This window comes from Nycticebus coucang, chromosome 20 (genome assembly GCF_027406575.1).
Source record: "Nycticebus coucang isolate mNycCou1 chromosome 20, mNycCou1.pri, whole genome shotgun sequence".
In the NCBI taxonomy this organism is placed as follows: Eukaryota; Metazoa; Chordata; class Mammalia; order Primates; family Lorisidae; genus Nycticebus; species Nycticebus coucang.
In genome coordinates this window covers 59,272,056-59,296,693 of record NC_069799.1, presented here as the reverse complement: position 1 = coordinate 59,296,693, position 24,638 = coordinate 59,272,056, and the positions used below count along the sequence as shown (strand labels likewise).

The 24,638-nt window shown below is 44.1% G+C and overlaps 1 protein-coding gene across 1 annotated transcript in view; it reads right to left on the bottom strand.

The window, feature by feature from the left end:
- Positions 1-18,450: 18,450 nt before the first annotated feature.
- The window catches only part of BEND7 (BEN domain containing 7), a 108,537-nt gene continuing 102,349 nt past the window's right edge, over positions 18,451-24,638 (bottom strand). The window contains exon 9 of the mRNA XM_053572832.1: positions 18,451-18,503. Within this exon, the coding sequence (XP_053428807.1) occupies positions 18,478-18,503 (26 nt within the window). The 3' untranslated portion in view covers positions 18,451-18,477. The remainder of the gene's footprint in view (positions 18,504-24,638) is intronic.

The window sequence follows — 24,638 nt, the reverse complement described above, 5'->3', positions numbered from 1 at the left end:
ATGGGTGATCAATCACCTTGGTCACCGGGCTGAGGCAGGGTCTCCCAGGTTCCCCTCTCCCGTTTCCTAGACTTCAGAAGGATGTCACTCTGTGCCTTCTACATTTAAGAAGAGGTGTGGGGACGTAGATGGCACGTTCTTGACTGTGTGATTTATTTGTTAACAGTTTTATTGAGGTATAATTTACATGCCACAAAATTCACCTGTTTTAAGTGAACGTTTGATGAGTTTCAGTAAATTTATGCAGTTGCGCTGGAGGGAACTGGTCCTTGAGCTGACATCCAAAGGATGAGAATGATTTAACTAGGCAAAGGAAGAAAAAGATGGCTGAGGCAAAGATGACGGCTTGAGCCCCTGCAGCGATTAGGGCACATCCAGGGAAGGTGGGTTAATTCTGAGTCATCACGCAGGCAGGATATGTTGCCACTCTTCATTCACTGAACTTCATGTTTCATATTTTCTTCAAAACGCTTAAAAGTCAACAGCATTTTAATACTTTTTTTTTTTTTTTTTTTTGTAGAGACAGAGTCTCACTTTATGGCCCTCGGTAGAGTGCCGTGGCCTCACACAGCTCACAGCAACCTCCAACTCCTGGGCTTAAGCGATTCTCTTGCCTCAGCCTCCCGAGTAGCTGGGACTACAGGCGCCCGCCACAACGCCCGGCTATTTTTTGGTTGCAGTTTGGCCGGGGCCGGGTTTGAACCCGCCACCCTCGGTATATGGGGCTGGCGCCTTACCGACTGAGCCACAGGCGCCACCCAGCATTTTAATACTTGAATGCATAAACTCTGGTTATAGGAAACATGCTATAGTCCATGATGCTCAGTCTAGAACTGCTCAGTCCATGATGGTTTATACAAAGTTTTCCTATAACAATAAGTAAATATTAGGATGGTAAAATTCAGAATGGTCCCCGAGGGAGAATAAAATTGTAATAAAGTTTCTTCTTTTTTCAGGTCTTGTTTCAATGAGAATGTAAAATACCTGTATTATAGGTTTTCTGACGAAGTCCTTGATTTATTTCCCTTTGGAAAAAAACACACCTCAACAAAGTGAGAATGAGAAGGTAATTCAGAGGTAGAAGAAGGGAATGGAATTATACTCAGAAATATGTCTTCATGCAAACTTAGAATCTGAAAAAAAATCCAGCTAGTCAAAATGCAACGAGTCTGTTTCCATGTGTGAGGTATCTGAGAGGCTCTCTCAGGACTTCTGGGGACACTGGAAATCCCTGGCATATATGAGCTCCGTGTTAGTCAGGATAGGTAAGGCCATGCTGCTATAACAAAGAAACCTCTTCTTCTCAGTGCTTTCATGCAACAGACCATTGCTTGATGAGGTCAAGTGGCTCTTGTGGTGGCTAAGGGATCTAGGCTCCATTCATCCTGCAATGGTGTCAGCTTCATCAGGTGGCCTCAAAATTTTGCCATGGAAGAGGAAGAGAGAGTATGGAGGATGACTGAAGGGATTTTATGGCCAGACCCAGAAATCGTATCTGCATTCTTCCAGCTCACACCCCTCTGGTCAGAACCCAGTAATGCTGGCTCCATTTGAGGGCAAGGGAGGTTGGGCAAGGTAGTTTTCCAGGAAGCAGAAAATAAAATGAGATTTGGTGAACATACAGTATTGGTTTTGCCGCAAACTCTTAATTCTTTCCTGATTTTAGAAGAGTACATGCTCATGGTTAATGATTGAAACATAGTTGTATAAAGATGAAACGAATCATTGCCCCTCATTTCTCCTCCCTGTCTGTCTTGCCACACTGCTCTCTGTATTCCACGTGCATGGATGGAAGATCCTTTTTTTTTTTTTGAGACAGAGTCCCATTTTGTTGCCCTGAGTAGTGTGCCGTGGCATCATAGCTCACCTCAAACTTCTGGGTTCAGGAGATCCTCCTGCCTCAGCCTCCTGAGCAGTTGGGGCTACAGGTGCCTGCCATGACACCTGGCTAATTTTTCTGCTTTTAATAGAGATGGGGTCTCACTCTTGGTTAGGCTGATCTCAAATTTCTGAGCTCAAAGGATCCTCCTTCCTCAGCCTCCCAGAGTGCTAGGGTTACAGGCATGAGCCACCACACCTGGTCAGGAAGACCCACTGGACATTTTCCTTCTAGTATTGCTGAGAAGTGCCTGAGTGAACTGTTCATCCAGGAAACACTGCAGGTTGACAGAGCAGTGAGAGTATTTTGCTGGGACTTGAGGTCCGGTGCTTTTGTTTATTTTTTCTTGGCTGAGTGTGGTCTTTGGCAGGAGCTGCAGTGTCAGAGAGACCTGGGTTTGGACCTGGCTCTACCTCCCACCATCTGTGTGACTCTGGACAAGTTGTAAACTTTTCTGAAGTGTTATTTACCTCATATTTAAAACAGAGACCTGGCATCTCTCCCATGTGGTATTTGCAATACTACATAATGAAATCTCCTCTGAAATCTCCCAGATTTCTGGGCATCTACGATGTCTCAGTCTCCACAACCAGAAACCAAGCCAACTAGTATTTAAAATGTGCTCAGTGTGACCAAGAAGCTGGGGTAATCCTGGGGCACAAAACAAAATACATATGATAGGGAGGAAAGGAAGAGAAAACACAGACTGGAAAATGTTAACAGGCCTCTGAGGATCTGGAATATTCATTCTAGAAAGAAAGGAGATGTACAGGGAAATGGAGGGTGGGAGGTGTGGAAGTTATTAGAAACATGTTGAGACTGATGAGGCCACTTTGATACCAATTTGCCTGTTCATTAATTATGCAGAGTTCCCACCAACAGCGGCAGAGTCCTGCTGTGGCAGATCTTGGTTTTAATGACCCAGTGGAACAAAATGTTCAGTGATGCTCAATGCTCGGAGGTAGCAGTGTCCCCCGGGAAGGGACTGGGCCTACTCAGTGCTTTAGTTGTTTTGTAGTTTAACGCAACCATGGTCTGGAAACCTAGAAGCACAATTAAAGGCAAATATCAAATCTTGAGATTTGATATTGAGAGGGTGGTGGGAAGAAACAATAACCGAAAGATTAATACTAGAAAGGTCATATTGAAGAACTCAGCAAAAAGGAGAGAGGACAGGGACTCGAACTTGAAACCTTTGGCATTTCTACAAAATTGAAAAAGGATTTATCAGTACGTGTCTGGTCTGAAATAGCAGAAATCTCTTTAGATATTTTAAAGAGAGAGGGATTTAATGGAGGGAGTTGAGTTACAAAGGCGTAGGAAGGACTGAGAGAGCAAAATGGAAAAAGCGCACATCACCCAGAAATTAGAAACCCTAGGGAGCAAGGCACATATTCCATGTAGTTAAACTCTGGATGTCAAAAGCTTCTATCTTCTGATGTGTTTAGAACGGCTCTGTAGTTGTCCTGGTCTTTGTGCAGCCCATAACAAAGGGTGAAATTATAACCCCAAGGTTTTTACAACACGCGATACCCCAGAAGATGCTCAAGGTGATGGCAATGGCGTGGAGGAAGTAACGTGCCTGCTGGGAGAACTGGCTTGAACAACTTGGGCTGTTGGTTGCTCCCTTGGTGTCACCGTCCTCTGAGTCACATAAGCCAAGGTTTTGCACATGGTGCCTCTCTTCTTAGGTACATTTTGGGGGGAGGGTGGACCTGCGCTCTACAGTCACATGTGATGGCAGGGCTAGCAAATAGTTTTGTGGACTATTTGGATTCTGTGAGTTTTTGAAAGAAAGTGATCTGGGAGGAGCATAATAGTGATTTTGTGGCAGGGCGCGGTGAGGGGCATACCCTGGGGTTCTCCCTTAGGGACACCTTGTTTCCTGGGCTCCTCCATCTTCTTCCTGCTCTCCTGGGTTGTCATTTCCTTCTTTCCCATTGATATAGTTTGGGTGTGAGGCCCCTGCAAATCTCAAGTTCAAATTTGATCCCCGGTGTTGGAGGTGGGGCCTGGTGGGCGGTGTCTGGGTCACAGGGGTGGGTCTCTCATGAAGGGCATGTGCCCTCCCCACGATGAGTGACTTCTTGCTTTGTTAGTTCACAGGAGAGCCCGGCACCACCTCTTTGCTCATTCTTTGTTCCTTCTTGTGCTGTGAGACACACCTGTCGGTGCTTAGCCTTCCGCCTCGATTGGAAGCTCCCTGGAGACCTCACTGGAAGCAGATGCTGGTGCCACGCTTATATAATCTGTGGAGCTGTGAGCGGAATAGACCTCTTACTTTATAAATTACCCAGCTTTGGGTATTTCCTTTATAGCATCCCGAAGGGACCAGGACACCCACTTAGGTCTGCTCCCTCAGCACCGTCCCTCCAGGCCTTCACTGGACAAGGTGTTCCCGCCGGCCTCTTTCTGTCCACATTGTCCACCTTTGTGTACACACATGGCATTAACAGGAAGCTCAAATACGTCCCAGCTGAACTTGCCATTGACAATAGCTCTCTTGGCAGAGTCCGTCATTCTTGTGACAAGGCACTAAATGTACCAAGTTTTTCTGTTGTTAAGTCCCTGTTGCTACTCTGGAGCAGGTGGATTGGGCATTTTCAGAGTGACAGATGTCTCTCCTTTGGCATTTATCCTTTACCTAAGCTGGAAGATTCTGCATCAAGAAACAAATGCTTGGCTCAGCACCTGTAGCTCAGTGAGTAGGCTGCCGACCGCATACACTGAGGCCAGAGGGTTTGAGCCCTGAGCCGGGCTTGCTAAACAACAAGGACAACTGAAACAACAACAACAACGACAACAAAAAATAGCCAGGCATTGTGGCGGGCACCTGGAGTCCCAGCTACTTGGGGGGCTAAGGCAAGATAATCATGTAAGCCCAAGAGTTTGAGGTTGCTGTGAGCTATGATGCCATAGTCCTCTACCGAGGGCAACATAGTGAGACTCTGTCTCACAAAAAAAATAAAAAAAAATAAAAAGAAGAAGAAGAAAAGAAAAAAAGAAACACATGCTTCCTTAATTCTGTGCCTCAGGGTTTTCCAGTCTCCCTAGATCAAGGTCAAGTTCTCTGTCTTAAGAAGCTAATTCCAGACTCTGCAAGGTATCCCACATGCTCCCTGATCTACCCCTGTAGGCACCGGGCTATTCTAAACCATTTTCACTCGTAGCTTCTCCTGTCCCATCTCCCCAAGGAATGTGAAATTCTAGGCCACTTCTTAAGGCATGTGCTCAGGAAGCTGACTGCTACCTCTTCTGAATGTGATGGCTAAGAAGGCCAAGACTCAAGATTTCAGGGGTGGAAGGAAGGAAAGGGCTTGATAAGCTCTCACCTCCGTACTGGGAAGAGAACATTTCCTAATCACTAGAGATGACTTATCACTGGAAACAGCACTGAGATGAATAAACAGTACTCTTCTATCATATATTTCTTTGTTACCTATTCACAATTTATCATCCCTGGAAGTCCAAACTATTCCCTTGTCTTTGTCTAGTCACTTCATAATTTATCACCCTTTGTTAAAATGGCATACAAGCCCTTTAGTCTGATCACTTCTCTCTGAGGCTCCCCACCCAGGCAAAAATATCAACATCAAATAAAATGCTGATGCTTTTTCTCTTGTTAATTTGGCTTTCATCGGTTTAATTTGCAGCCCTCAGTAACAGAACATAAGAGGGTAGAAAAAGTTTTTTCTTCCTCTAAATAGGGAACATGGAGACTGAGGATCACTTTCTTCCTGAACTGCTTTGAAAGTGGAGATTTCCAATGGCAAACAAGCTGCATCTTTCTGCTTTTAAAATCTGGAAGGATCTCTGGAATTGATCTTCAGAAGGCCAGGCAGTAAGGTGTAACTAGAATGAGTTTGTCATTCATAATAATGATCATTTGACTTGTAAGTACTGTGCTTCCTTGCCTCTAAGGTACTGTTCCCTCCTTTTTTTTTGTCCTGGTGCCACCCCATGCAGCTGGTACAGGAATAGAGCCCAGAGCTCGGAAGCCATGAGGTGACCCAGCTCACCCCTACACCCTCACCCCAGCAGAGCCTTCATCAAGCCCAGTTCCCACTTGGTGAAATGACCCACGAGCACAGTACAGAACAGGAGGGCCTGCAGAGGGGTACTGCCAGGACATATGATCACTCTGGTTTAAGTAAGGGCCCTGTCAGGGGCTCTACCAAGGGATATGACCTGCCAAACCGGTTTGTAAACCAGCTCTAGCTGCTTTGGGGTGACTGTGGTGTGTCAGGATGAACACAAATCTAGATGCTCAAACAATTCCCTTGATGTTTGGTTTTCTTTTAACTTAAGAAAGTCTTTCTCTTTTCTTCCCTTTTTATCTTTTGTGCAGCTGGTTCTCAGATATGCTCAGCCCAGCTTATTTATCTTGTGAGCTTCAGAAGGCTCACTCTTCCCTGACCCCCCCACCCCCCACCACCATTGCTCCTTTCCCATTCGATTACATCTTTCCTCGGTAATGGGGTTTTGACTGGCCTTTTGTATAATGCTAAGCCACCATGAGACCAGAATATTCTCCCCTTATTTTTTATCAGGTGCTTTTATTTCCTGAGCTGTTTTTGCAAGCGGCCATGTGTCTGATTTTGCTCGGGGTTGGCAAAGGGAACGGGTATTCAGGGAGAGGATTGGATGCCGTGGTCTGTCAATTGGTCTTTAAAAGAAATAAGCAAAAGTTGATCACATGCTGAAGCTCAGGGACAATGCAGAGCTGCCTCCCAAGAGGCCAATCAATTTCAATTAAGAAGATTAAAAGTCCTGAGCACAGAGAGCTTAGTCACATGTTTCTGGATGCCTCGTTCCTTCAGCAGTCTGAAGCAGGCACTGAGCTCCAGACACAAAAGGAAAAGCCAAAGGGGCTCGGTGTTTCCTCTTGGGGCCCTTCCAGCAGTTTGGCTGAACCTTCTTACCTATGCAGGGCTGACTTGCTCAGTGTAGGATGTTTAGCAGCGCTGTCCCCAAAGCCATGAAATATCCGCGTGGCTCTGGACCTACGCCACTGTGCCAACTAGCCCCAGCCCAACCCTAAGCAAAGCTGACACTCCCCCCCACATCTCAGTGGACACAGCCGACTGTGGTGCTCCACAGCCCTGCCTCTGCTCTGCTCTCTAGGCAGAGAGGTGGCCTTCTGTGCCTCCTGGCTGGGGACCTAATTCTCCCCACTGGATCTTCCTCCTACAATGGTCACTGCAGAGATGTTCCTCCTAGGGTTTCAGACCTTCATGTTCCCTAAATGCCCCCAGCCCAGACCCCTGCGGGGCCAGGGTAGGGGTGGCAGAGGAGGAAAGGGCAGCCTGGCCAGGGCCTGGTTGAGAAGGAGGTGGACAAGGGGGCTTTGGCATCACACAGGCCTGCAGACAGATCTAGGAAGTTGACAATTAAGTTGGAGAACTCATCCTAGAGAAAATGCTGCCTACCTAATCACTGAATGTCACTGTGGTCACCTCACGGTACCCCTCTAGGGAAGCTGTGCACTGGTGCCAACACCTGGTCCACCCTTCAAAGCAATTTTGGAATTCTTTTCCTGGAATGGCCATCAGAGCTGTTGTACAAGTTCTGACAATTAAGTTTGTGACCTCCTCCCAGAAAAGGTGCTACATACCTCATTACTGAGTGTCACCATGTTCACCTTTGAAGTACTCCCTTTGAAGCCACCTGGTGACCGAGTGATATTCAGCAATGAGCTATGTAGCACATTTTCTAGGATGAGTTCACAACTTTTCTTTTTTTTGAGACAGTGTCTCACTCTATCACCCTGGGTACAGTGGCATGGCGTTGTAGCTCACATCAACCTCAAACTCTTTTTTTTTTTTTTTTTGGCCAGGGCTGGGTTTGAACCTGCCACCTCCGGCATATGAGACCGGTGCCCAACTCCTTGAGCCACAGGCGCCGCCCAACCTCAAACTCTTGGGCCAAGCAATCCTCTTGTCTCAGCCTCCTGAGTAGCTGGGACTACAGGTGCCTGCCACAATGCTTGGCTAGTTTTTAGAGCTGGGGTCTCATTCTTACTCAGGCTGGTCTCTAACTCCTGAGATTAAGCAATCCACTCCCCTCATCCTCCCTGAGTGCTGGGATTATAGGGATGAGCCACTGTGCCCAGCCTCAAGTTCACAAACTTAATGTCAGACCTTGTATCTCTGATTCTTATTGGCTCTCCTTCGGCACCAAGTTTAAGCATGAGGTCAACTTTTGTTTATTTCTTTGAAAGACCAGTCGACACACCATGACATCCGATGTGACTCCAGGCATCCGAGTGAGCTTTGCTTTCTGCGTTTATTAAAAAGGAGCCCACCTCACGGGGTTCTTGCCAGGCTCACTGGAGGAGAAGCTCGTAATATCCTTTAGTCAGCCCTGTACTGCAGACAGCGGTGTAGTGACACTGGGCAGGTGGAAGGCGGGCCAAACACCTCAGCAGCTCCTCATCTGCTATGGTCTGAATGTTTCCATCCCCCAAATTCATACACTGAAATCCCCACCCCCACCATGATGGTGTTAGGAGTGTGGTCTTTGGAGGGTGATTAGGTTATGAAGGGGGCGCTCCCATGAATGGGATTAGTGCCTTTCTAATTAAGAGGCCTGAGGGTGGTGCCTGTGGCTCAGTGAGTAGGGCGCCGGCCCCATTTACCAGAGGTGGTGGGTTCAAACCCGCCCGGGCCAAAAACTGCAAAAAAAAAAAAAAGAAAAAGGGGGGGGGGCGGAGAAGGGTCCCTCACCACTTCCATCATGTGAGGACACCGTTAGGAGCCAAACGCTGGGGGGATCTGCTGGGATCTGGGACTTCCCGGCTTCCAGAACTATTACATTTTTGCGGCTGGGAGCTACCCAGTTGACAGTATTCTGTTACAGCAGGACTAAGATGCCTCAGCCGGTTTGTGTATGGTGAGGATTTGATGGACACTCTCTGTGAGGTGTGACCACCATGCAGACGTCAGTTTGTGGGTAGCTAGGGCAGGAGTGAGACAGGCCTGAGCGGGAGGCTTGTGCAGGGAGTAGGAGGGGCCGAGCCTACAGCCAGGTCTGGTTGGCCCTTGAGGGCAGGAAGGAGAAGAGGCATTTCAGCAGGGGAGTAGCCCCAGGCTGGTGGAAACCACAGGTATTTGTTGGGCAGGCAAGCTAAGTGGGTCGAGTGGAAGCCAGCCAGCCAGAGGCCTGGGACCAGAAATGACTGCAAAGACAAACAAAGGGAGACTAAAGCCACAGTTCACTTTGCCTTGGGTGACAGCCTCTTTAGGGACTGGCTGTTCCCCACAGGGGATCTTCTCTCTGCTTCCTGTCTTTTGGCTGCTTTCCTGTTAACAGGACAGCCTCAGGAACAGAGGGGGAGAAGGGAAGGTTCTATTTGCATGTACTTTAGTCTATCTGGCTGCTTGTTTGGTTATCAAAAGGGCAGGAGAAGTGACTGCCCCAAGACCATAGGGTAGTAGCAGAACCCCAGACCCTCTGGCGTGACAGGTGCAGGGAGTCTTATGCAGTTGACTGAAGTCATAGCATCCTGCCGTCCAGTCTGGAGGTGTTTCTCCTGTACCCCCAGTGTCCTCCCTGGCCATTCTCTCCAAATAATTGAGAAATGAATGCCAAAGCTATAGGGTTACTTTTATTGTAAAGATTGGGAATGGCTGTTTACAAACTTGGAAAGCATCTGGACCCTTTTCTAAATCAACAACAAAAATAAGTCTTGTGCAGATCTCACTATATATAAAAAATGATGTTTTTTTAAGATACAAATTTATTTTACACATGTGGAGACACGGAACTTATATTTATTTCAAAGAGGAGAGAAACTACTGCTATACGGAGCTGAAAGATTGCTAAGAAAGTAGGCAGTGGGTTTCCAAAAGGAATCCTGGCCTCTGAGAGGGCCCAGGGTTGTGAGAAGAAGGGGATGTGAGCCTCCTTCTCCTTGGGACAAAAGCCTGTGGGAGGGGCTGGGGACCCAGCTGCTGAAGGGGGTGGACCGGACTCAGCTCCCTATGTCCTGGGAATCGGTTTGGCCATGCCATGTCATGGGAACGCAGGCTAATTTTGATAAAGACCCACAGGAAGAACTGTCTACCGGTCGAGATCATCTCAGACACACTGTGTGGGGTGTCACTGGCACAGACAGGGTCCCAATCAGCTCCCTCTTCTGTAACAAAATACCAGGCCAGGCGGCTTCCGTAACGGACACTGATTTCTCATAGTTCTTGAGGCTGGAAGGTTGAGGAGAGGGGAGCATAACTCAGCCCTTAACAGCCCCTCGCCCTACTGGCTTCAGTTTCATCCACAGGAAAATAAGGGGTGAAGCTGAGAACCCCCAGATTCCTCCTGAGCTTCAGGTTGTTAAGACCCAGTCCAGACCTGGGCTCAGGCTTCCAAGCGATGCTGACATAGCGCGTGTCATGTAATCTTCCCAGATAGAAATTTATTTACATAGCACAGGTAATAATAATAACTTCTATTTGTCCCTCTAGGTGTTCTGAGCCTTCAGTGACGGTTGCCACGATGATGTATTACAAAACCAAATGAATTACTCCTTAGGATGGGTAATCCACAGCAACAAAAAACGGGCTTTCAAATCAAGAGGAGGAGATTGGAACACCTTCTTAACAACATTGGTTTATCGATGCCGTGCAAACAAACAATGTTAGAATCTATTGATTCTCTCTGAGATCTAATAATATGGTTTATTCAGATCTTATTCACAGACCACTTCCTCCATGGGCCTTTCATAGGAACTGAAATTCACCAGTTACAAACAATTGGTTCTACCATCCTTTGAAATCACTGAAGTAGATGTGTTTTAGCATACAAAAGACAGCAAGCTTTGTTTGGGAAGCAAGCCCTATTTGCAAAAAATATCTCACTTCTAAACAAAATTGAAAAATGCCTAATGCCAGCATGGTGGCTCTAGTCTAATCCTAGCACTATGGGAGGCCCAGTGGGGTAGATTGCTTAAGCTCAGGAGTTAGAGACCGGCCTGAGCAAGCGTGAGACACTGTCTCTACCAAAAATAGAAAAACTAGCTGAGCGTTGTGGTGATTATAGAGTCTTTCTTGAGGCTAATCAGATTTAGGACCAGTTCCTATTGACACCCGTGAGCAAATAAAAAATCCAGAAGGAGCGAAGTAACACAACTTAAAGAAACAAAGCTGTTCATTTTCCTTTTTTAAAGCATTGAATCCATATTTATATCACGGAGTCAAATTATTTATACATATACTATAGGTTTTGCATTCCCAGAATTTGTTAGCATCCAGAGTATGATAAATTGTACCTGACTTATTTGTGAAAAATCATCTTAAGATTTTTTTCTTTCCAGTGGAAATATATGTAGATGACACCTGGTGGGGCTGATTGAAACTGCTCTTCAAGTGCAGCCAGAAATCTGGGTATTTAGATTCATGACGGATAGTGAAGAGTTTAATCTTTGGGGCAGTATTATTCCATCTGAACCTCGTCTTCTTCATCTCTAGCCCAAATTCTGAACTCAGGGTTTTTTGTAAATATTAAACGGGAAAATGCATGCGGAGATACCTGAGCCCTCCCAGGGTTAACAGTCCAATAAATGTCAGCTTTTATGTCATCATTATTACAGAGAATCTTTGCATGTTCGTATTTCTTTTTTTTTTTTTTATTGTTGGGGATTCATAGAGGGTACAATAAGCCAGGGTACACTGATTGCAATTGTTAGGTAAAGTCCCTCTTGCAATCATGTCTTGCCCCCATAAAGTGTGACACACACCAAGGCTCCACCCCCATTTCCTCCATCCCTCTTTCTGCTTCCCCCCCATAACCTTAATTGTCATTAATTGTCCTCATATCAAAATTGAGTACATAGGATTCATGCTTCTCCATTTTTGTGATGCTTAAGAATAATGTCTTCCACTTCCATCCAGGTTAATACGAAGGATGTAAAGTCTCCGTTTTTTTTATTTTTTATTTTTTTATTTTTTTATTGTTGGGGATTCATTGAGGGTACAATAAGCCAGGTTACACTGATTGCAATTGTTAGGTAAAGGCCCTCTTGCAATCATGTCTTGCCCCCATAAAGTGTGACAAACACCAAGGCCCCACCTACCTCCCTCCTTCCCTCCTTCTGTTTCCCCCCCATAACCATAATTGTCATTAATTGTCCTCATATCAAAATTGAGTACATAGGATTCATGCTTCTCCATTCTTGTGATGCTTTACTAAGAATAATGTCTTCCACGTCCATCCAGGTTAATACGAAGGATGTAAAGTCTCCATTTTTTTCAATGGCTGAATAGTATTCCATGGTATACAGATACCACAGCTTGTTAATCCATTCCTGGGTTGGTGGGCATTTAGGCTGTTTCCACATTTTGGCGATTGTCAATTGAGCTGCAAGAAACAGTCTAGTACAAGTGTCCTTATGATAAAAGGATTTCTTTCCTTCTGGGTAGATGCCCAGTAATGGGATTGCAGGATCAAATGGGAGGTCTAGCTTGAGTGCTTTGAGGTTTCTCCATACTTCCTTCCAGAAAGGTTGTACTAGTTTGCAGTCCCACCAGCAGTGTAAAAGTGTTCCCTTCTCTCCACATCCACGCCAGCATCTGCAGTTTTGAGATTTTGTGATGTGGGCCATTCTCACTGGGGTTAGATGATATCTCAGGGTTGTTTTGATTTGCATTTCTCTAATATATAGAGATGATGAACATTTTTTCAGGTGTTTGTTAGCCATTCGTCTGTCGTCTTTAGAGAAAGTTCTATTCATGTCTCTTGCCCATTGATATATGGGGTTGTTGGCTTTTTTCATGTGGATTAATTTGAGTTCTCTATAGATCCTAGTTATTAAGCTTTTGTCTGATTGAAAATATACAAATATCCTTTCCCATTGTGTAGGTTGTCTCTTTGCTTTGGTTGTTGTCTCCTTAGCTGTACAGAAGCTTTTCAGTTTAATGAAGTCCCATTTGTTTATTTTTGTTGTTGTTGCAATTGCCATGGCAGTCTTCTTCATGAAGTCTTTCCCCAGGCCAGTATCTTCCAGTGTTTTTCCTATGCTTTCTTGGAGGATTTTTATTGTTTCATGCCTTAAATTTAAGTCCTTTATCCATCTTGAATCAATTTTTGTGAGTGGGGAAAAGTGTGGGTCCAGTTTCAGTCTTTTACATGTAGACATCCAGTTCTCCCAACACCATTTATTGAATAGGGAGTCTTTCCCCCAAGATATGTTCTTGTTTGCTTTATCGAAGATTAGGTGGTTGTAAGATGTTAGTTTCATTTCTTGGTTTTCAATTGAATTCCAAGTGTCTATGTCTCTGTTTTTGTGCCAGTACCATGCTGTCTTGAGCACTATGGCTTTGTAGTACAGACTAAAATCTGGTATGCTGATGCCCCCAGCTTTATTTTTATTACTAAGAACTTCCTTAGCTATACGGGTTTTTTTCCGGTTCCATACAAATCGCAGAATCATTTTTTCCAAATCTTGAAAGTACAATGTTGGTATTTTGATAGGAATGGCATTGAATAGGTAGATTGCTTTGGGAAGTATAGACATTTTAACAATGTTGATTCTTCCCATCCATGAGCATGGTATGTTCTTCCATTTGTTAATATCCTCTGCTATTTTCTTTCTGAGGAGTTCATAGTTTTCTTTATAGAGGTCCTTCACCTCCTTCGTTAGGTATATTCCTAGGTATTTCATTTTCTTTGAAATTATGGTGAAGGGAGTTGTGTCCTTCATTAGCTTCTCATCTTGACTGTTATTGGTGTATACAAAGGCTGCTGACTTGTGGACATTGATTTTATATCCTGAAACATTACTGTATTTTTTGATGACTTCTAGGAGTCTTGTGGTTGAGTCTTTGGGGTTCTCTAAGTATAAGATCATGTCGTAAGCAAAGAGGGAGAGTTTGACCTCCTCTGCTCCCATTTGGATTCCCTTTATTTCCTTGTCTTGCCTAATTGTGTTGGCTAGAACTTCCAGCACTACGTTGAATAGTAAAGGTGACCGAGGACAACCTTGTCTGGTTCCAGTTCTGAGAGGAAAAGCTTTCAGTTTTACTCCATTCAGTAAAATATTGGCTGTGGGTTTGTCATAGATAGCTTCAATCAGTTTTAGAAATGTGCCACCTATGCCTATACTCTTCAGTGTTCTAATTAGAAAAGGATGCTGGATTTTATCAAATGCTTTTTCTGCATCTATTGAGAGGATCATGTGATCTTTATTTTTGCCTCTGTTAATATGGTGGATAACGTTTATAGACTTGCGTATGTTAAACCAGCCTTGCATCCCTGGGATGAAGCCTACTTGATCATGATGAATGACTTTTTTGATGATAAGCTGTAATCTATTGGCTAGGATTTTGTTGAGAATTTTTGCATCTATGTTCATGAGTGAGATTGGTCTGAAATTCTCCTTTTTGTTTGGGTCTTTTCCTGGTTTTGGTATCAGGGTGATGTTTGCTTCATAGAATGTGTTGGGGAGGATTCCTTCTTCCTCAATTTTTTGGAATAATTTCTGCAGTACAGGAATAAGCTCTTCCTTGAAGGTTTGATAGAATTCTGGAGTAAAGCCATCTGGACCAGGGCATTTTTTGGTTGGAAGATTTTTTATTGTTTCTTTGATCTCAGTGCTTGAAATTGGTCTGTTCAGGAGCTCTGTTTCTTCCTAGCTGAGTCTACGGAGAGGGTGTGATTCCAAATATTTATCCATTTCCTTCACATTGTCAAATTTCTGGGCATAGAGTTTCTGGTAGTATTCAGAGATGATCTCTGGTATCTCTGTGGGATCAGTTGTTATTTCCCCTTTATCATTTCTGATTGAGTTACTAGAGATTTTACTTTTCTATTCCTCATTAGTCTGGCCAATGGTTTATCTATTTTTTCAAAAAACCAACTTTTTGTTTCATTAATTTTCTGAATGATTCTTTTGTTTTCAATTTCATTGATCTCTGATTTGATTTTGGATATTTCTTTTCTTCTACTGAGTTTAGGCTTAGATTGTTCTTCTTTTTCCAATTCCATAAGATCTCTTGGGAGATTGTTGATGCGTTCTCTTTCTGTTTTTCGAATGTAGGCATCTAAAGCGATGAATTTTCCTCTCAAAACTGCTTTTGCAGTATCCCACAGGTTTTGGTAGCTTGTGTCTTCATTGTTGTTATGCTCAAGGAAGTTAATGATTTCCTGTTTTATTTCTTCCTGCACCCATCTGTTATTCAACAGAAGATTGTTTAATTTCCATGGCTTTGGGTGGGGTCGAGCATTTTTGTTAGAGTTGAGTTCCACCTTTAGTGCCTTATGGTCTGAGAAGATACAAGGTAAAATTTCAATTCTTTTGATTCTGTTGATATTTGTTTTGTGTCCCAGGATATGATCAATTTTGGAGAATGTTCCATGGGGTGATGAGAAGAACGTACATTCTTTATCTTTGGGGTGGAGTGTTCTATATGCATCTATCAAGCACAGTTGTTCTAGGGTCTCATTTAAATCTCTTATATCTTTGTTTAATTTCTGTTTAGAGGATCTGTCCAGCTCTGTAAGAGGAGTGTTAAAGTCCCCTGTTATGATGGTATTATCAGATATCATATTGCTCAGACTGAGGAAGGTCTGTTTCAAGAATCTGGAAGCATTTAAATTGGGTGCCTAAATATTTAGAATTGAAATGTCTTCTTGTTGTATTTTTCCCTTGACCAATATAAAGTGACCATCTTTGTCTTTTTTGACTTTAGTTGCTTTAAATCCATATGTATCTGAAAATAAGATTGCAACTCCTCTTTTCTTCTGAATGCCATTTGCCTGAAAAATTGTCTTCCAACCCTTGACTCGGAGCTTTAATTTGTCTTTTGAAGCCAGGTGTGTTTCTTGCAGACAGCAAATGGATGGCTTGTGTTTTTTAATCCAGTCAGCCAATCTATGTCTCTTCAGTGGGGAATTCAAGCCATTAACATTTATTGAGATAATTGATAAATGTGGTAGTATTCTATTCGTCTTATTTTGTGAGAGTCCATTGCTTAGTTTTATCTTTTGCATCAGTGTGGAGGTTAGGTTCTGTCCTTTAATTTCTGAGTTCTTACTTTGCTGCTGATCCATTGTGGTGGTCAGTGTGCAGAACAGGTTGAAGTATTTCCTGTAGAGCTGGTCTTGTTGTGGCGAGTTTCCTCAATGTTTGTATATCCGTAAATGATTTGATTTCTCCATCAATTTTGAAGCTTAGCTTAGCAGAGTATAGAATTCTGGGCTGGAAATTGTTCTGTTTAAGTAGATTAAAGGTAGATGACCATTGTCTTCTTGCTTGGAAAGTTTCATTAGAGAAGTCTGCGGTCACTCTGATGGATTTGCCCCTGTAGGTCAACTGGCGCTTACTTCTGGCAGCTTGCAGAATCTTTTCTTTTGTCTTGAGTTTGGACAGGTTCATCATAATGTGTCTTGGAGAAGCTCGGTTAGAGTTGAGGCGACCTGGGGTCCGATATCCCTCTGAAAGCAGTGCGTCAGAATCTTTGGTGATATTTGGGAAATTTTCTTTTATAATATTCTCTAGTATGGCTTCCATTCCTCTGGGGCATTCTTCTTCCCCTTCTGGAATTCCTATAACTCGTATGTTGGAACGCTTCATAAAGTCCCATAATTCTGACAGTGAACATTCTGCTTTCTCTCTCTTCTTTTCTGCCTCTTTTACTATCTGAGTTATCGCAAGAACTTTGTCTTCTACCTCTGAAATCCTTTCTTCTGCATGGTCTAACCTGTTGCTGATACTTTCCATTGCATCTTTAAGTTCCCTAATTGACTGTTTCAGTTCCTTCAGCTCTGCTATATCCTTTTTATATTCTTCATATCGTTCATCTCTTATTTGATTCTGTTTTTGGATTTCCTTTTGGTTATTTTCCACTTTATTAGCAGTTTCCTTCATTGTTTCCATCATTTCTTTTATTGTTTTCAACATGTGTATTCTAAATTCCCTTTCTGTCATTTCTAACATTTCTTTATAGGTGGAATCATCTGCAGTAGCTACCTCATGGTCCCTTGGTGGGGTTGTTCTGGACTGGTTCTTCATGTTGCCTGGAGTTTTCTGCTGATTCTTCCTCATGAGTGATTTCTTTTATCTGTTTCCTTGCCCTAATTTTCCTTTCACTTCCTCTTGCTCTTTAAGTTCTCGTGCCTGTGGACTAAGGGTTACAGGACCAGAAGGGTGAGAAGGATGTAGAGCAAAAAAGGGATGAAAGAAAGGAGGACCGAGTGATAAGAAAATAAAAGAAAAATAGAGAAAGGAGAGGGGGTGGGTAAAAGGAATATTGACGAAGAGAGGCACAGAAAGAGGGAGACAGATCAATATAGGTGTACAGTAGGGTACTTTGACACAACCTTAAAAATACCCCACCTTCTGGGGGTGCCCAGTTGAGTGGTTCCCTTGAGTTCAGCAGCTCTTTGCTAACCTGATCAGACACAGTACCCCACCTCCACCCAGTAGAGAGGATAGACAAAAATGCTATAAATCAAACCAAAACAAGCAAACAGAAAACTTTACGGGATAAAATTGGGTGAAAAACCAAATAATAGCAGTAGAAACACTAGCAAAGGCAGCAATGGGAAATTATAATTGAACTAGAAAAATTGAGAAAGAAAAAGGATCTGTATGGAAAAGGTTGAAATTAAAAAACAAAACAACATCAACAACATCAAAATAAACAAAAAAAAAAAACAACCAAACCAAAAAAAAAAAAGAAACAAAAAAATCACAACCAAAAACAAAGCAGTATGTATATGTTATTGAATATTGTCTGGGCAACACGTGATCTTCTGGGGTATGAGATGTTAATCACAGTTCTGATACGCCTGGAGGCTGCTGATTTCTCAAACCCCAGCAGGTAGATACCCTAAATCTCTCTTCAGCTCACTTAAAAGGCACTTTGAACTTGTAAACTTGCTGAGCAGAAGCTTTCCCAGGAAAGCGCTTGTGGCTGGAATCACTGCTGAAGTGGCTATCTACTTACCCAGTGTGTCAAAACCGGTCTCACTCTGCCCCTGAGGGTTAGGGCTGCAAGGTGGCTCAGACCCCACCCTTGGGCTACTTGGTTGCTGGGTTACCAGCTCCCACCCGATTCTAGCTCTGCGACCCTGAGGGCAGAGCTTGCCGGGGCAGATCACTCACAATGGCTCCCTGTGACCCACAGCCAAACACTGTTAGCTCCATCTGGCTCAGCGGCTCAGACTGGGACCCTAGACAACGGCCAAAGTTCTCCGCACTCCCGCTCAGGCTCTCCCCAAGGCAGTTCAACTGAGTGCCAAGTCCAAAGACACCAAAACAATTCACAGGTAAGGGCTTTCTGGTTTGCAGTCTCGCTGCTACTGAACTTACAGTTGCGGGTGGGTTTAGACGGATTGAACACACGTGACCACTTGCCGTTTTTCCACTGTTTTAGTCCTCCTGTTGGGGTCCAGAAGTCTCTCGCTGACTCCCTGCATCCTCACAGGGGTGATGATAGGCAGATCCCACCAGCCAGAGATGCCTGGAGTCCTATCTCCCCAGACTCATGGTGCCCAGATGCAAGGAAGCTGTTACTCGGCCACCATCTTCCCTGGTGCTGGTCAGAGACTCAGGAGCAGGCTCTTTGCACATCTGCCCAGTTTGCAGATCGCATGTTTGTATTTCATTTGTGGAAAAGAATTAAATTTGCTGGGAGAAAAAAAAAAAAAGAGTAAGTCTCGGGCTCCCATCAGTCCTAAAGAGGGAGGTTTCTCCAGAGTTGGCAGGAGAAAGGGGAGGTTTTGGGGGCAGAAATACACAGACATCTCACTTTTTCTGTCTTTCCCCGTTTAGTTTCAGTATTTGGCTTAAAGATCAGCAGGCCCACCTGAATCGAATGACCACTGCCCAATTTTTTCCAAATTCAATAATAATAATACTAATAATTACATTCTTTTATCCATATCACTGTGTCCTATTGTAGCACAGGAAACTGAAGTTGGACCAATAACCATTGAAAAGGAGGAATCCATTAGCATTAGGATCATTTTGGACTGAATGTGCCCCACCGTCCATTCACAAATCCTAAGTCCCAAGCTGATGGCCTTTGTGAGGTGGTTAGGGCAGGAGGATGGGGCTGTCGTGATGGGACTAGTGCCCTTAGGAAAGAACCTGTGTCCTCTCTGGGTTCTCCACCATATGAGGACACAGTGAAAAGATAGTCATCTGTGAACCAAGGATAGGGCCCTCACCAGGACCCAGTGCTGGCACCCTGATCTCAGAATTCCAGCCTCTAGAATTGTGAGACACAGATGTTTCTTGTTTAAGCCACCCAGTCTATGGTAATTTGTTGGTGCAATTTGCACTGACAAAGAAAATGATTTTTCTAAAACATGAGCATCTTGTTTCTTCTTCTGCCTCAGGCTATTAGGTACCAGCATAGCAGGTTGCTATTTGAGTTCTCTAAACAAACAACTGGTCTGGAATAAAGGGAGATATAGATTTCCCACTTGTCTGTTTCCCTCCATAGCTGAAGACTCGACTTTGAGTCTAGTGCCTCTGGGAAAGACCTGCAGCAGAGGGAGGGAACAGTCTGCTGACACAGACGTGGATGTTCCAATCTGCCTCACACCATGCCACCCTCACCTTTCCTTGTCTAAAGATGACAATTGTGCTGCCGTTTATAGAGTGACTATCTCCAGGGCTTAGGCAGTGGTGATTGGTGTGACATTTTGTTGACAGATTTTATTTGTGAATCTCACTACAACCTTTCAAGGTTGGTTGCTCCCATTTCACAGGTAAGGCAACTGAGGTCTGAGCCTCACAGTTTATAAGAAGAAAAGCCAAGGTTTAGGGTTCAGAGCCTGCCTTTTAACCAATTTATTTTTAATGTGTGATTTTTGGGGAAGGCACTTTTGAGGGTCAGTATCCTCCTACGCATGAGAGAGATAAGAATTCTATCTTGTAAGCTCAGGGAAAATGTTCAAATCAGGGAAATATCATCAAACAGAGGAAAGACAGGCTGAGTGTGGTGGCTTGTGCCTATAATCCTAGCACTTTGGGAGGCTGAGGCAGGAGGATTGCTTTGGGGCTAGGAGTTTGAGACCAGCCTGGGCAACATAGCAAGACCTCATCTCTAAAAAAAAAAAAAATTAACCAGCATGGTGGCAGGTGCTTGTATCCCCAGCTACTTGGGAGGCTGAGCCAGGAGGATGACTTGAGCCTAGGAATTCAAGGCTGCAGTGGACTATGATCATGCCACTGAACTCCAGCCTGGGCAAGAGTGAGTGTCTAAAATAAAATAAAATAAAATAAATAAAAAAGTCCTATAAAGGGTGTATTCTGAGAAATAGACCTTGGGAAACTCTGGCCTGCAGAATGAATTTCAGAATCTCTCCAGTTTCCAAGAACTTCCACCACGCGGCTCCAAGCTTCCTCTCCTACTATGCTGTGTATTCGCCTTCAACTTTTGCCAAACTCACTGCCCTTCAGACTTCTGCCATTGCATGTGCCTGCCTTTCCTCACTTGAGCTTTCTCTCCCATGGGCCACTTTGCTGAGGTGACTGCCACCTCCCTCTCTCTGACCACATTCTCTTTGTCCTTCAAGCCCCTCCCCCACAGAGCCTTCCAAAGTCATCACCATCCTCCAAGTTCCCAATTTTGTTGATTGCTTGATACACTCAGACCAAACACTGCATGGTGCCTGTGGTCTCTCCTAGAGCTCCTGGAGCTTCTGTCGCCCGTTTGTGGGTTTAGGGTTCATCTCCTCACTTATCCCTGGGAGCACTGCCCTTTCCTTAGGTTCTCCCCCCACCCCCGCTTTCCCTGGTGCAGGCCCTGTATACTGTGGGTGCACAACAAATAGCTGCCAGTGTGATTAATGTCGTTGGGACTTGTGTTTTTGCCTCCTGCTGGTGCTGCCTGGCCTTCTGGGGCATGGTGTCTGTGGACTCAGCGTCAGTCTGGAGGGCAGAGTGTGTGGGGTCAGCTGCATTGGTCACATGACTTTCCAGGGAGCACGCAGGGGAGCGGAGAGAGATTCAGAGGAACATGCAACTTGGGCCTAAAAAGGACGTGGGGAAAGGAGTTGGCAGGCTGTGTGGCCCGAGGCAGGAGACAGTTCTGGTGACAGGTCCGTCTCTGCCTCTAACTGCCCCCTGCCCTCTGTGGGCATGATTCCCAGCAGCGTGAGTGTTGAACTTTCCCCAACAGCAATGCTGTCAATTTCCCCGTGCTTGAGCCACATCTAGGGGTTCAGCTGTTCCAGATACTTCTGTAATGCCACCCAGGACTCTCTATCCTGAATGTAAGGGGCGGTGATGCTATCACGGGAAAAACTTTGAATCTGCTCCCATTCATTAAGGAAGAGAAGTCCCACATTATTATGTAAGTCGCAAGTTATTCAGAGTCCACTCCTGGCTCTGAGGCTGGGGCGTGTCCGTCCTGTCTCCCAAACCTTCTAGCGCTGTGGTTCCCAAGCTCTCACGTGTATCGGGTCATCTGCAAGGCTAGTTAAAACACACCCATTCAGAGCTTCTGTGGGGCTGGGCTGAGGAATTTGCATTTTGAACAATTTCCAGGGAAGCTGATGCTGCAGACCTGCAGTCTGAGTCCCGCTTTGAGGACCACTGTTCTGGGGCATCATCCCTTCCTTCCGGCTCCCCCAGCCCAGCCACATTTGGCGAATGTCTCCCAATTAAAGTTGGGGGGGCTCTTGGTGATTTCAGAGCCTTTCAGCATCCTGGGCACAGCTAGACTGCCATTCCAGCCCTCTCCCACGCCCAATTCTTTTGGTGGGAAGATGGACAGGGGAGAGCAAGAGGAAATGAAGGGGAAAAGGGTTCTAGAGATAAATAAATGGTAGAGCCAGTATTTTAAACTCTGGCCATTCTGATCACTCTGCTACGTTCCCTTGGAGACATTTTAATAAAGAATCTGTTCTCAGGTTGAAGACACCAGCCACTTCTCATCTCTGTGTGTGTGTGTGTGTGATTTTCTGGATGAGCTAATTCAAATAACACCCTTACGACATATAATCACGTAACCGGCATCCAACACATTTCCCTGAAGTACACCCTACCACACAGGCTCTCAAACACAATGCCTGGGCTTGGATCTGGGCCCTGCAGCTTCTGAGCTCTGTGACTTTGGGCAATTTATTTGAGCTTTCTGTTACCTGTAAAATGGGCATGATGACAACAGTACTTTCCAGCTTATAATAGAGATGAACCGAATTGCTTGCTACCTGTAAAATACGTATGACAGTGACCGGTTCATTAGCAACTCAATAAGCAGCTGCTATCGCTTCTGGCTCAAGGTTTTTGTGCAAACTCAAGTGCAAAGAACATTGAAAAAGCGAATCATGCAGGCTGGGCCCTCACTGAAGTCATTCTGGATGCTTCTGTCCACTAGGAAGGCTACCTGAGGAGGCTACCTGAGGAGGAAAACAGATGGTAAGAATGAAGGAATTGGAGTCATGCTTAGCTGGTTCTAATGTTGGTTATGCCTCTTTAGAGCTAGAATAAATTGCCTCACTTTTTCCATCTGTTAAATGGGGCTAGTCACAGTTTCTACATCCTAGGTTGGTTTTCAGGATTACCTGAGTTAAACCCTAGGAGTGAAGCATTAGAACAGGGCCTGGCCTGCACTGCGTGTCCAATATACATTAACAGTGTTCAGAGAGAGTTGGGTGCTACACATGCGCCCAAGGGTCACAAAGTACGTCACCTGTTAGGTCAGTGTAGAGTTGTACAGATGAATAAGAAGCCGATGAGGGAATCATTCTGGCCTGAGTCTGTTAGGTTCCTGGACTTATTCGTTACAACAACTCACCCCATGTTTCATTTGTCTTAGGGAGTCTCTCTCTCCACATCCCGAAGGCCCGGACGGTATTGCTTTTTGAACTGATGTGTCAAATGCACTCGCACCTCTGATGGGTTTCTTCTCGGCTTGCAACTAATACAGTTTTTATAAAGCAGGTCTCCGGTTCCCTTTCAAGTTAGGATAGGATATCCTTTTCCTGTTAAGCTGCTGAATGATTTTTTTTCCCTTTCAAAGTAAAGTATAAAACCTCCAGAGTTCTGTAAACAGGACCGAAGCACATATTACTGGAGTAACGAGAACCTGGAAGCTGTTTTCACTGGAGTTCGTGTGATGCTGGACTAGCCAGCAGCCGGAGATAGTTTAAGCTTTTTCAGGTTTTCCTAACTATATCCAAGCTGCAAGTATTACATGTTACATAGAGCTTTTCTTCCTGTGCTTTTATTTTTAATTTTTAGAACATGGTACAAGTTCATTTTAGGTTTTAAAAGTCACATACTACGTACAATTCTACCATTGAGAGATAACCACTGTTAATGATGTCCCTTTATTCTTTTTTTTTGTGTGAAAACATACAAATATTTCTGACATGTGGTCAGGCTGATGGTTAATTAACATCCATACCTTTTTAAAGCTGTAAGTGGCTTTTTTAAAGCTGTAAGGGCTGTTGGAGTATATTTTTTGGACATGTTGCGACTGTGTGTTTGTGCTTACTCACAATGGCACCTAACTTTGTAAAAATAAGTGTGCTTTTGAAATTAAAAAAAAAAAAAGCAAGCTGACCATACTATATAATAGCGAGTATACACAAACATTTCTCTAAGCCATTAAATAGTCGCCTATATTATCAAAAAATAACTTCCCTTTCCCTTTTCAATGCAGCACATGCTCATTGCAGAAAAATTAATTCAGGTAAATAAGAAGAAAATTTGAAAGTATCCATAATCTCACAGAGATAGATATGTTTGCTGTATGTCTTCTTAGACTTTATTGTGTTAGTTTGTGTATTTGAAAAAAAAAAGACTCTGAGGCCAGGCGCAGTGGCTCACGCCTATGATCCCAGCCCTCTGGGAGGCTGCGGCAGGTGGATTGCCTGAGCTCAGGAGTTCGAGACCAGCCTGAGCAAGAGCAAGACCCCATCTCTAAACATAGCTGGGGGTTGTGGCAGGTGCCTGTTGTTCCAGCTACTCAGGAGCCAGAGGCAGGAGGATCACTTGAGCCCAAGAGTTTGAGGTTGTGGTGAGCTATGACATCACAGCACTCTACCCAGGGAGACAGAGTGAGACTGTGTCCAATAAATAAATAAATAAATACTTAGTTTGGGACCTGCTTTTCTCAATTAATTGATTATGAACCTCCATGTATGCCACTTATAATGGCTACACGGTTCCATTTAAGGATGTATTATAATCTAAACTGTTTTTGGACTTGTAAATTGTTTTAATTTTTTTTTTCACATTTAAAAATCATATTTTATATATTTAGTCACATAGGAAAATGTTCCTGAGTTAAAGTGAAAAACAAGTTACAAAATTATATACACATAAAACGAATTTAAAATAATGTTTTCTGTAAGTTAGAATTTATATTTTTACATATAAATAAGAAAAACGTGCTCTTTTCCAGCAAACATATCAAAGTGTTACCAGAGGTCATTTCTGAATAAATTGTTTTAATTTTTAATTTTTATTTTATATTTATTTATTTGAGACAATGTCTCATTTTGCCGCCCTTGGTAGAGTGCTGTGGCATCACAGCTCACAGCAACCTCAAACTCTTGGGCTTAAGCAATTCTTTTGCCTCATCCTCTCAAGTAGCTGGGACTATAGGCGCCTGACACAATGCCCAGCTATTTTTAGAGATGTGGTCTCACTCTGGCTCAGGCTGGTCTCAAACTTGAGAGCCCAGGCAATCCACCCACTTTGGCCTCCCAGAGTGTTGGGATTACAGGTGTGAGCCACTGCGCCCCCGCCATCTTCATTTTTTACAAAACTATTTCAATTTTGTTGTGATGAACATCCTGT